The 10,934-nt window shown below is 38.1% G+C and overlaps 1 protein-coding gene across 3 annotated transcripts; it reads left to right on the forward strand.

Annotated features, from left to right (window-relative positions):
* The first annotated feature begins 835 nt into the window (after positions 1 to 835).
* LOC103719734 (ADP-ribosylation factor 2-like) lies at positions 836 to 8,492 on the forward strand. Of its 3 annotated transcripts, none has more exons than XM_008809111.6 (8): positions 839 to 1,019; positions 1,333 to 1,426; positions 1,549 to 1,708; positions 3,713 to 3,783; positions 3,970 to 4,089; positions 5,242 to 5,360; positions 7,707 to 7,788; positions 8,194 to 8,492. In XM_008809111.6, the coding sequence occupies exons 3-8, from the start codon at positions 1,561 to 1,563 to the stop codon at positions 8,197 to 8,199; spliced, it is 546 nt and encodes a 181-aa protein (XP_008807333.1). In that variant the 5' UTR covers positions 839 to 1,019; positions 1,333 to 1,426; positions 1,549 to 1,560; the 3' UTR covers positions 8,200 to 8,492. The 3 variants fall into 3 exon arrangements, with proteins under 3 accessions (XP_008807332.1, XP_008807333.1, XP_088566847.1); XM_088710721.2 differs by lacking the exon at positions 839 to 1,019 and adding an exon at positions 1,072 to 1,247; XM_008809110.6 differs by lacking the exon at positions 1,333 to 1,426 and having other exon boundaries at positions 836 to 1,019.
* The last annotated feature ends 2,442 nt before the right edge of the window (positions 8,493 to 10,934 follow it).

Below are 10,934 nucleotides of genomic sequence, written 5' to 3' on the forward strand. Positions count from 1 at the left end.
GCTATAATTAAACTAAACAGGCACTACTCGGAATAATAAACTTGGAACAATTCCCTTAAATGCTCTTAAACAGTCTCCTTAATCTTGTAAGCAGCTAATCTTGTTTGATAGTAACAAAATCAGCAATGCAAGCCAGTATATCTCAGCCATTATAACTCATAGCAATAAACCGAATTGGGTTCTCTCCTGCTCTACGCTGCCCATTCAAAAACAAGTATATGCAAACTATTAAGATAGTATGGTTTCTATTAGGTTACGCATGTCTATAGAAAAACTAATGGTGTCGCAGATTGGGTTGCCTCCATATTTTATCATTACCATAATTTTTTCTGGATCAACTACGGGTCCGCACTGGAGCTACTATGTGATTTTTTTTATTTCTAAATTTTGTTAGCCCCGCTCACGTTAGTTATGTGTGAGCTCTTTTATTTATATATAAAAAAAAAACAAGTCAAGCCTTACTCAAAACGCGTCCATCTCGTGGAAACCCGAGCCTGGAATGTTCTTCGTGCTTTGTTGACGCCAAAAGCCCATTTGGTCGAACCAGACCGGCTTCGTCCACTTTGGCTGCTTTTGGAAATGCGACCGTCGCGCTGGAGGCAGCTGGTCTCTTGCGCCGACCAGACGATGGCATTATAGTAATATCATACCAAATCGATGGTTGTTCATATAATTGTACTAGGAATTATGTTGATCCGACGGTTCAATGATCCTGTAAGATTAGTGAAACCCGTATAAAATAATAAAATATCTTACGTGGGCCCGGGTGCAAGGAGGAGAGGGCGGTCGGTCGGTCGCAAGCGCATGGTCTTGATGCGGGATCCCATACTTCGCCACTTCACCCTATAAACCATTGTCCTCTTCCGTCGGTTTTTAAACTATCTGGAGAGAGGAAGCCTGGAGAAAGATTTGCATTTCTCGAACCCTCACCGCTCGCTCTCTCTCTCTCGCTCTCTCTCTCTCTCTCTCTCGCGCGCGCGCTTGCTTGCTCGCAGCTCTTCTTCTAAGAGGGTTCCCTGGTAATTTCCCGATCTCTATTTCATCTCGATCTCTCTTTTCTCCGACGGATCTGAGATCAATTTCTTGTTGCTCGCTTTCTACTTATCTTTGATTCGTTTTTCGTTGGTGCATGCAATAGATCGGTCTTTTTTTTGAAGTCACCTGTGAGATAATTTGATCAATTTCTATCTCTTTGATATCATTTTATCGATCTTGAAGTGTTTTTTCTCTGGATCTTGTCGATCCAGGTTTGAGCTCCTTTTCTCTCATAGATCTTGGATTCTTTTACCTTGTTTTTCTTCGATCGTGGGGTAATCTCTTTCTTTTTAACAGATTAATCCTTAGGTTGTTCCGTTTCGTAAGTTTTTCGTCCCGATTTCAACGCTTCTTGCCCTCGGATTAGAAGTTTGTGGTTACCTATCGAGAGGTGCGATTTCTTGTTGCATATCGATTGTTTGTCATGTCAGACTTTAGATCTTTGTCGATCTATTCGATTTTCGTTTTTATTTTCTGTATTTTGAGTTTGAGATGTGCGATTTGGCGTTTCAGAAACGGAGAAAGATGGGGCTTACCTTCACGAAGCTCTTCAGCCGTCTTTTTGCGAAGAAGGAGATGAGGATCTTGATGGTCGGGCTTGATGCGGCTGGTAAAACGACCATCCTGTACAAGCTCAAGCTTGGAGAGATCGTCACCACTATCCCGACAATCGGTGAGCGCTTGGTTTCTTGTCTATTTCTTTTTCCCTTTTCCCCAAATTGTCCGTCTCCTTTTTCTGTTTCTGGCTGCGTTCAGACGAAAAGGAAGATGATTGATCTTTCTGATGGATAAGCGATTTAATTTCGAGTTTTTTTGGTAAACTGATTCCTCATACATATTTGTTTATTTTTTTTTCCTTTTCCGAACTTGCAATTGTTGAAATGTGACGTTCTGGTGGTATATTATGTTGGATCATATGCATGTTCGATGTGATCTGCGCTGTTCACTATTTGGAGCTTTTTAGAAATTTTCAGGATCCCTTAAATCTAGTTGATGCAGTGTGTTTGATTACCTGATTGCTATCATATACTTATGATGCTGACATGGATGGTAAATTTGTGTGCATTTGTTATGGGGATAATTAAAATTGAGGGGATAAATGAAATTGAGTTGGCTTATGGTCCTTCACATTGAAGTTCTAGATATGTTCATAATTGTCCTTTATGGGATCGGCAAACTTGGAGGTACAAAAAGAACAATCTCCAAGTATTATCTATTGAGGCTGGTTTATACCAAAAGTGCAACATCTGCATGTTGGGAATGGTAACTTGAGGGCATATGGAAGGCTGTGATGCGGAAAATTACATTATGGAATCTATATTGGTTCTTTATTACCTAAATTAATGGTGTCATTACCTGTTTAGAGCCCTGTGCAAAGAGGTGTCTATATTTGACACCAACAAATTTTGCATTTTGGCATAAAGCAGCTTCTCTATGATTGGTAGGGCTGCAAATGACCCAAGCTGCTCCTGAGCAGCTCGGATTTGGTCGATTGAGGCTTGGTTCAGGCTCGGATCAGTTAGAAAACCAGCTGAGCTCAAAAAGTTTCTGGAGTTCAGCTCATAAACTAGCCATGTCTGATGGGGGTTAGATTAGAGAACTAAAGGGAAGCTTGGCTTGACTTATTAAAAACTTGGCTTAAAGCTTATATGAGCCAAGCTTGGACAGGATACATCAAGCTCGGCTTGCAGTCAAGCATTAGCTTGAGCATCTCCTCATACACTGAACCAAGCCCAAGCAGCGTGATACTTCGCTCAGCTCAGCTTGACTAGTTTGCACCCCTAATGATTGATGGGGAAGTGATATTCCATTCTATTCTTGTCACATATGGCACTACTGGACAATTCTGGTTGCTATGGTTTGGTATCATTGCTATTCTTTGGTATCGACAATTGATTTAGAGTCTCATGTATGCTATGATATTTTGTTATGTGCAATCACATGCGTATTCATTTTCCATGTTCTTGTATGACTATATTAGGTAATGCAGGCTGCTTCTAGCTTAGGTTAGATTCTTCTATTTCAAGCACTTAATGGAAAAGAAAGGTTGATAGGATAGATTTTTTTTGGTGGTTGTAGTCTTGAAATAGGCATTTATCTCTCTCTCTCTCTCTCTCTCTCTCTCTCTATATATATATATATATAATATATATATATATATATATATATATATATATATATATATATATATAAGTATCATTCAAGATATCATCTCACCACCTTATGTGGAAATAGTTGGCACGACACAACATACAGCAAATGTACAGAAAATAAAAACAGGTTTCTTCTACCCATTTTTACCTTTCAAGAGAGATTAACTAATCTAAAGAAAAACAAAAAAAGGAAATTCTTGGAAATGTATCTTTATTGACCAATCAGAATTGCCTTCCAAGACCTTTATATATATGCAAAATAAGCTTGTTGTAGGGGTTTAAATTTTAGTAGTGCCAAAAGTGCTATACCCCACCTTCGCGCTCACATTGCCCCTCTTTTTCTTTCTTATGCACATGTATAATCTTTTTCCCTTCTAAGACTTTTTAGTCTCTAAATGTTGCTAATATATTAGATTAAATATTCATAAAATCAAATATCCTATATTTTAGGAAATATGCTACAGCTAAGCTAGATGTGTCACAAATGCTTGTACACTCAAAAATTGATATCCAAATTTATGCAGGATTCAATGTGGAGACTGTCGAGTACAAGAACATTAGCTTCACTGTTTGGGATGTTGGTGGTCAGGATAAGGTAATGTGCATAATGCAAGCCTTTGTGCTGAAGCATGGGTTGTATTGCATAACTAACTAGAGGCAATCAAACAATAAACATGATTCTATATAGCAAATAGCTGATTATATCGCCAAATAAACTAGTTATTTTCATGATAGATGACTCGTGTTTTGATAATGTTGATGTGTTTAAAAAAAAAAACAGATCAGACCTTTATGGAGGCACTACTTCCAGAACACTCAGGGCCTTATCTTCGTTGTTGATAGCAATGACAGGGATCGTATTGTTGAGGCAAGGGATGAGCTCCATCGGATGCTAAATGAGGTAGGTTTAGTTATCTTGTTGACAATCCATTAAGATGGTTGCATGATTATGTTTGTGTGCCTGTCTCCTCAAACTTGACTTTAGGACATGCATGGGTTTATGTAAAACAGTATTTAAATCTGTGTAACCTGTGTATTATATTTCTCCTAGTGCACAAATACAATCTTTCAAGCACAAGAATTTTTGGGATATGTCATTTTCAAAATATTAGAAAATTATGCCTTCATGTAATCAATTGGCTATTATTGGGCTCGGAACAATGTTAGATAGTTTGCTTGTCTTCATGTTTCTTTGAGCCAAATTTTGAAACTATGCAATGACCTGTTACTGAATTGGATATCTACGGAGTTATATTTGGAGCTATTTAACCTTAAGTAGGAAGATTATTTTTTTAAGAGGCGTAACTGTTTGTAAAGTTCTTATCTGATTACCAATAGTATGCAAATATGTGGTCATATGTGGTGTTTCTTCACCACGTTATAATTCAGGTGATCATTTCTTGCTTTAAGTACTAATATCATGCATTTACATTTGTTGATTTAGTGACTCCTAGAACTTAGGCATCAAGTAACCATATTCTGGAGTGCTCATTAGCAAACGTACCAATTAAAAGAATCACAGTAACACAGTGGATCAGGTAAACCTGTTTAAAAATTAATGAGACAAGCAACAGGTTTTGGCTGTCATTCTATCTCTATACACAGCTAAAACATTAGTTGTATCTTTAATTGACACGATAGGTTCCAGTAAAATGTTTGGTTTGTGATTCCTGTCATGATTCAAGTAACATAGACTTTAGAAATGACAGGACCTTTATAAAAACAGACCAAATTGTTTAGGTAAGATTCAATAGTTTCCTAGTCTGATAATATGAGGATGACTTTATCAGCTCAACTTGGGGTACTAGGGGAGTTATTGCTGACCGCAACAGTTCGGGCAGATATCTGTTCCTGGACCTGCTGTAGAAATATTTAATTTATATTTTACTGTAACCTCTCGTGTATTATCTTTTATATAAAAAAGTCAACCTCTTTTTTATTAATATGCTTTATGTTACTCAAGTTGCTGTTGAGACTTGCCTCATTGAATTAATAATTTCAATTTAGATGAAATTGGTAAATGGTGACTGATGTTTTTGCGGGATGGTGGCAGGATGAGTTACGTGATGCTGTTTTGCTTGTGTTTGCAAACAAACAAGACCTTCCTAATGCAATGAATGCTGCTGAAATTACTGATAAGCTTGGCCTTCATTCTCTGCGTCAACGACACTGGTATAGTGCTGGTCCATTTTATCATAATGTTCTATGGATCTTGATTTATTTTCCTGGTTATACAAATTAAATTGGTGTTATTTGTGTCTATAGTGTTCCTGTTAGGAGGATTGTGTGTGGTGCTAGATGACAGGCCATTAGTGTTACTTCGGTATATGGGAAAATTGAGACAAGGAACCCCAGACATGATTATCATTATTTATGCAAGCATAAGCTTGTTAAGGAAGGTCTATGAGATTGTTGCTGGCTAAGATATAGAAGATCATGTATATTCTTGTACTAAGGGAGCTTGATGTATCAGTTGCATTAAAAAAAAAAGAGTACCAGCTTTGGTCTTCTTGGTTAAAAAAATTACTTTTGATCCTGAATAAGCATAACCATGAGTTAGCTTCTGAAGTTACAGAAGAAAACAATATTATTCTTTGATGTCTTGTTTAGCTTCCAGATTTCTTTTTGACAGAAGTTCTAGTTCTGTATACTATGTTGATTTGTTGTCACTAATCTATTTAATCAGATGTTTCTGTGAATTGATGCAGTTACATGTGTGTGCATAATTGTAAACATAGATTCGACAGATTGAAGAATTATAGATTAAGGATGCTAAATTTTTAAATTAGCTTTAATGGTAATTGTAAGATATGTATCCATAATGTTGGCTGTAGTTTGGCAGAAAATATACCTTCTTTCCCCTGATTAAGGTGTTCCATATGATTGGTTGAAACAAGGCCTATTTGCTTGGCAAGGTTCTAAACAGGTTAGGAACTTAGATATATGCCCTTGTTTTCCTGTTTTGTCCATATCCACAAAAATGCTGGTATGTTCTGTACGGTTTTGTTGTGGATGAGATTTTTAAATTCTTTTTGGTTTCTAGTATGCATGTATTACATGTGCTCTATTCTCTGTTTCATACATAATCAAAATCCCAGTTTGTTGATATTAATCATATGAATTTGATTTCATGCTATGCGTTGGGTGACCAATGGATCCTACTAGATTCATCCTTCCGATCTCGTACTTTGACATGTGTCTTACATTTTGGCATCTATTATAGAAATTATTTTCTGGTTGTCTGTGGGCATTTTACGCTGTCTGAATGTCTTAGATATGGATGAATAGTCATACTTTATGAATGTCATGGGTGGACTTTCACAGTTGATTTGATGGTTGGAAGAAGGATCCAAGATAGTTCAATTTCCCTAGCATCTCATCTCACGTCTCATGTATGACTTAAATTACAAAATATCTGGGAACCAAAGAACATTCGCAAGATGACTAGCAAAACATAACAGCTCAGCTGCGTATGCGATGAATCAGTAAGATGTGTTGTAAAGGTATAATATATTTAGAATGGGATTTTTGGAAACAATCATGTATTCATAAAATTAAGCTTCCCTTCTCAGCTAATATTTTTTTACCCCCACATCTGGGCCATGATTTTGTGAAATTTATCTTTTATCTATTTCATATTTTATGATTGCTCAAGAAAACTTGAGTATACCTGATAAAAGTTTGTTGATTTGTAATTTGGAGCTTATTTGTTTAGAGAGTGTGTGTAGATGATCTTGTAAATGCTTGAGTGTGAATAGCAAATGAGTCTGTTTACAGCATTACATGGGCAAAAGCGAATATACTAAATATAAATGATTTAATAGTTTCTATCTGGATTTAGTACATAGCATACAATAAATATCAATGCAAAGTGAACTTGCTCACAATGTGAAAGTAAAGTAAATCAATTTTTATCATTTTTATTGATTAATTGCTATAGTCTAGCATTGTTTTTCTCGTGGGTAGGTCTATTTTTGTTTTTACAACTTGACCAGGCGTTCTGGAGGATTTTTCTGATATACAGATTTTTTCCTTCCCGTATCGATCATCTTGAAAAGGATTTTGCATGTTGTATGGTGTTGCTTAGTATGCTAAAATTCAGAGTCCAATACTGACTGGCATCATTGGAGGGGACTGTGCATGCCCCGTGCGAGTTGCCTTTCTGAGTAGGGAACTGCCTATATCTTGACATACCCCGAACATGTTTACTTAATACTGACAAAGTTTGAGCTGGTTGCTGCTTGGCTACATTATGACATACTCTGGAGCATGTTTAGCTAATACTGACAAACCCCAAGCTGGTCATGTCTTGCTATGTTGTATCACCTTTAATGTTTATTACCTTTATTGCCTTAACCTTGTTTGTGCAACTGGATTTTGCTCTTCCGCCTTTTATTGTCTCTCTCTTCTATTTTTAAAGCATATATAGATGTTGTTTAGCCTGCCTGTTCATTTATTTTCTTCTGCCCAAATGAAGCAATCAGCCGCTTATCCAGGAAATGTATGTTGTGGTTGCAGGTACATACAGAGCACCTGTGCAACCTCTGGTGAGGGGTTGTATGAGGGGCTGGATTGGCTCTCCAACAACATTGCCAACAAGGTGCACATCCATTGCCTCTGTAATTATTTATTATTTGAATTGTATCACTTAACTCTTTAATTAACTCACATGGTAGGGCTGCTCGCACAGCCTTGTATGTGGAGGCATGTATCTATCGAGTGCTTTGAGTCTACCCTTGTATGTTGGGCTCGCTTATTAGGATAATGCTATAATTCACATGTTTGCATAAAATTAGATTTGTGGGCCCTGGTCTAGCATATCAGCATTGTCCCTTTGAAGCCTCCCCATCCACTCATGTATGTGGCATGCATTGGAATGCATGCATTGTGATGTGCACAAGATTTACGTGTGGGCGCCCTGGAACCTTCTTAGGGTTGTGGAAATTTCTACTTGGTATTTTCTAAGTTGTGACGCATTCTGACTGTCATTTTTGTTTATTTCCAGGCTTAAAATTTTCAACGTTGCTGGGCAAAGCGTTTGAAATATAAATCTGGGTTATATATGCTTCTTGCAGTTGTGGTGGGTGTTTGGTGTATGACAGTCTTTTAGCCATCAGTTTGTTGGCCAAGGATGATTTACCCTCTTTTTTCTAGGTTTCTTTCATTTTATTGTACCTTTTGGGAACCTTTCTTTTTCCGTGAGCTTTGTAGTATTTGACTTATGCAGTCTGCAGAGTAGTGTTATATGTTCTCATTACATTTTCAGTGGTTATCGTACAGGGCTGTGTTCTATTTTGGGTTCTAGTAGTGGCTCTGCATAGATGTTGACCCTGCTATTGTTTGCCTTATCACAGTGGCTGCGCTGACAGATGATGTGCTCATATGCTGCGCCAAAAGATCGTGTTATGGGTCTGATTCATGTGTAGCCAATCTGTGAACAAATATTTCCACGCCATCTTAAATTTCAGGGACTGGATGTCTGCCCAACGAGTTGTGCATCAGACCTGTTAATATTCTAGATCAGCCATGCCGGATCCCTGAAACTCGGTTTACCTAGGTAAGGAAGAGGGTGACGGCGTGCAGCTCAATCACCATGAGTGTGAACAGTTTACGTCTATAAAGCCATGCACTGAAAACCTGCATCTGTGCGCTCTGACAAATGATCATGATCATTAAACTTTTTTATTAAGATGCAGAATTGTTCTGGATAAGAGTAACGACTTATCCCGTCGGTTGCATTCTTCCTCCATAAGGAGAAGGTTCTAAGTTCAAATCCTAAGCGCTGTTCCCCAGCTGTCTGACGTGGATGGTTTTTTCATCATTTTTCATGGTGTTCATGAAATGATTGTTGGAGATACTGGCTGTTCCCCAGCTGTCTGACGTGGATAGTTTTTGCATCATTTTCATCATTTTTCATGGTGTTCATGAAATGATTGTTGGAGATACTGGCTGTTCCCCGGCTGTCTGACGTGGATAGTTTTTGCATCATTTTCATCATTTTTCATGGTGTCCATGAAATGATTGTTGGAGATACTGGCTGTTCCCCAGCTGTCTGAGGGGGATGGTTTTTGCATCATTTTCATCATTTTTCATGGTGTCCATGAAATGATGAAATGATTGTTAGAGATACCGCCACCGTTGTTCTCATTTTTTTTAAAAAAATAATATCATATATTTCAAATATTATAGGTTTTAAGGGATAATGGTAAGAAGTTGCAAAAATGCAACATATCCTATTTAGCAATTGTAATGTGATTGTTTCTTGGAATTATATTTGACCATTCATTTGACATAATTGTCGTTGCTGGTGCTATAAAAGCTTTGGATGAGGCCGTGGCAATAATCAAGCTTTCAAGTCATATATGAGTTACTGAAATATATACTTATTTTATATAACAACTAATATGAGAAAATCTGAAAAAGCTTGTAGAAAATGAACAGATTTTGAAGAAAATCAAGGCACTGCTTGAAGCATCAGTGTTGTTTGGGTATTTATAATGAAGAACAAAATTTCTATCAATTAGATTGTGATAGAAGTCAAAAAGGAAAATACGGTGGATTACGTGAGTTAAATAGATAACTTTAGCTCCATGCAGTCTTGGCTTGCGAAACCAACCTAGCAATTATTCAATAATTTCTCTCTCCACCTCTAATCTATCAGCTTCCTTGTACCGAAAAAAATCAATCAGCTTGCAGAATAGCATTAATGGAACTCCCCTTAAGATGGATGTGATCCTTGAACATGCCTACGAGGGTAAAATTTTTTTGGTGGAAGCGGCTATGGAACAGACTTCCATGAAAAGATCTACCTCACTAAGGGGAATTATCGAGGGCGGAAACAATTGCTGTGATTTATGCCATGATGTGGTTGAGGCCAGCAATCATGTGCTGAGTGAGTGCACGTTTGCTTCGAGTTGTTGGCACCAGCCGAGAAGAACCTTGGCAATCAGTTTTGTACCAACTTCTCTACCGGGTCTGGTAGATGTTATGTCTGCTGCCGGGGTCGAGGGGGAATGTAAATCCTTAATGGTTTTAATGGCTTAGACTGATTTGGACAGCTCGAAATGAAAGGATTTTTCAAAATGTCACACAGTCCCCTGCTCATTTAGTGACTAAAGCCTTCAGCTATCGTATTCCAAATGGGAATGCAAATGACCACACCAGTGAGTGTTCGTCCGGAACTGGGGAAGCAGTATTCTGCTAAATAAAGGCAGAAATCCATCTTCCCTTGTTACATGGCTACCTCCTACCCCTGAAACCTTAAAGGTGAACTTTGATGCTGCTGCAACATCAGATAAAGCGCTGCTGGATTTATCATTAGACATAGGGAAGGCCAATTAATTAGAGCTGGTGGAAAGATGCTGCCGCCCTCTGCGATCCCCTATGCTGAACTTGTTGCAGCATGGGTGGGATTGCGAACGACGTGTTATCGATTTAAATGCATCAAATATATGGCTGGAGGGCGACTTTATAAAGGTGATATCATGGCTTGCTAACTCTTCCTTGGGCAGGTCCTTGCAGATGCCACTACCTAAAGATATTTTACACTGGAAAGCAAACTGGAACAGATTCAAATCATCACACGCATTTCAGGAGGCAAACAGGGCGGCGACTTCATTGCAAAATTGGCTCTACAAGGGGACTGCAGCTGGGGAAGTGGAGATCCTATTCACCGAGATTTACTGTTTATTTTGCAGGATGACGAGGTTGGCATAGGCTACCGGAGATCATAGCCGATAGCAAGAG

The sequence above is a fragment of the Phoenix dactylifera genome, chromosome 14 (assembly GCF_051530095.1).
Source record: "Phoenix dactylifera cultivar Ajwa chromosome 14, Ajwa_hap1_PhDact_Kaust_v1.1, whole genome shotgun sequence".
NCBI lineage: Eukaryota > Viridiplantae > Streptophyta > Magnoliopsida > Arecales > Arecaceae > Phoenix > Phoenix dactylifera.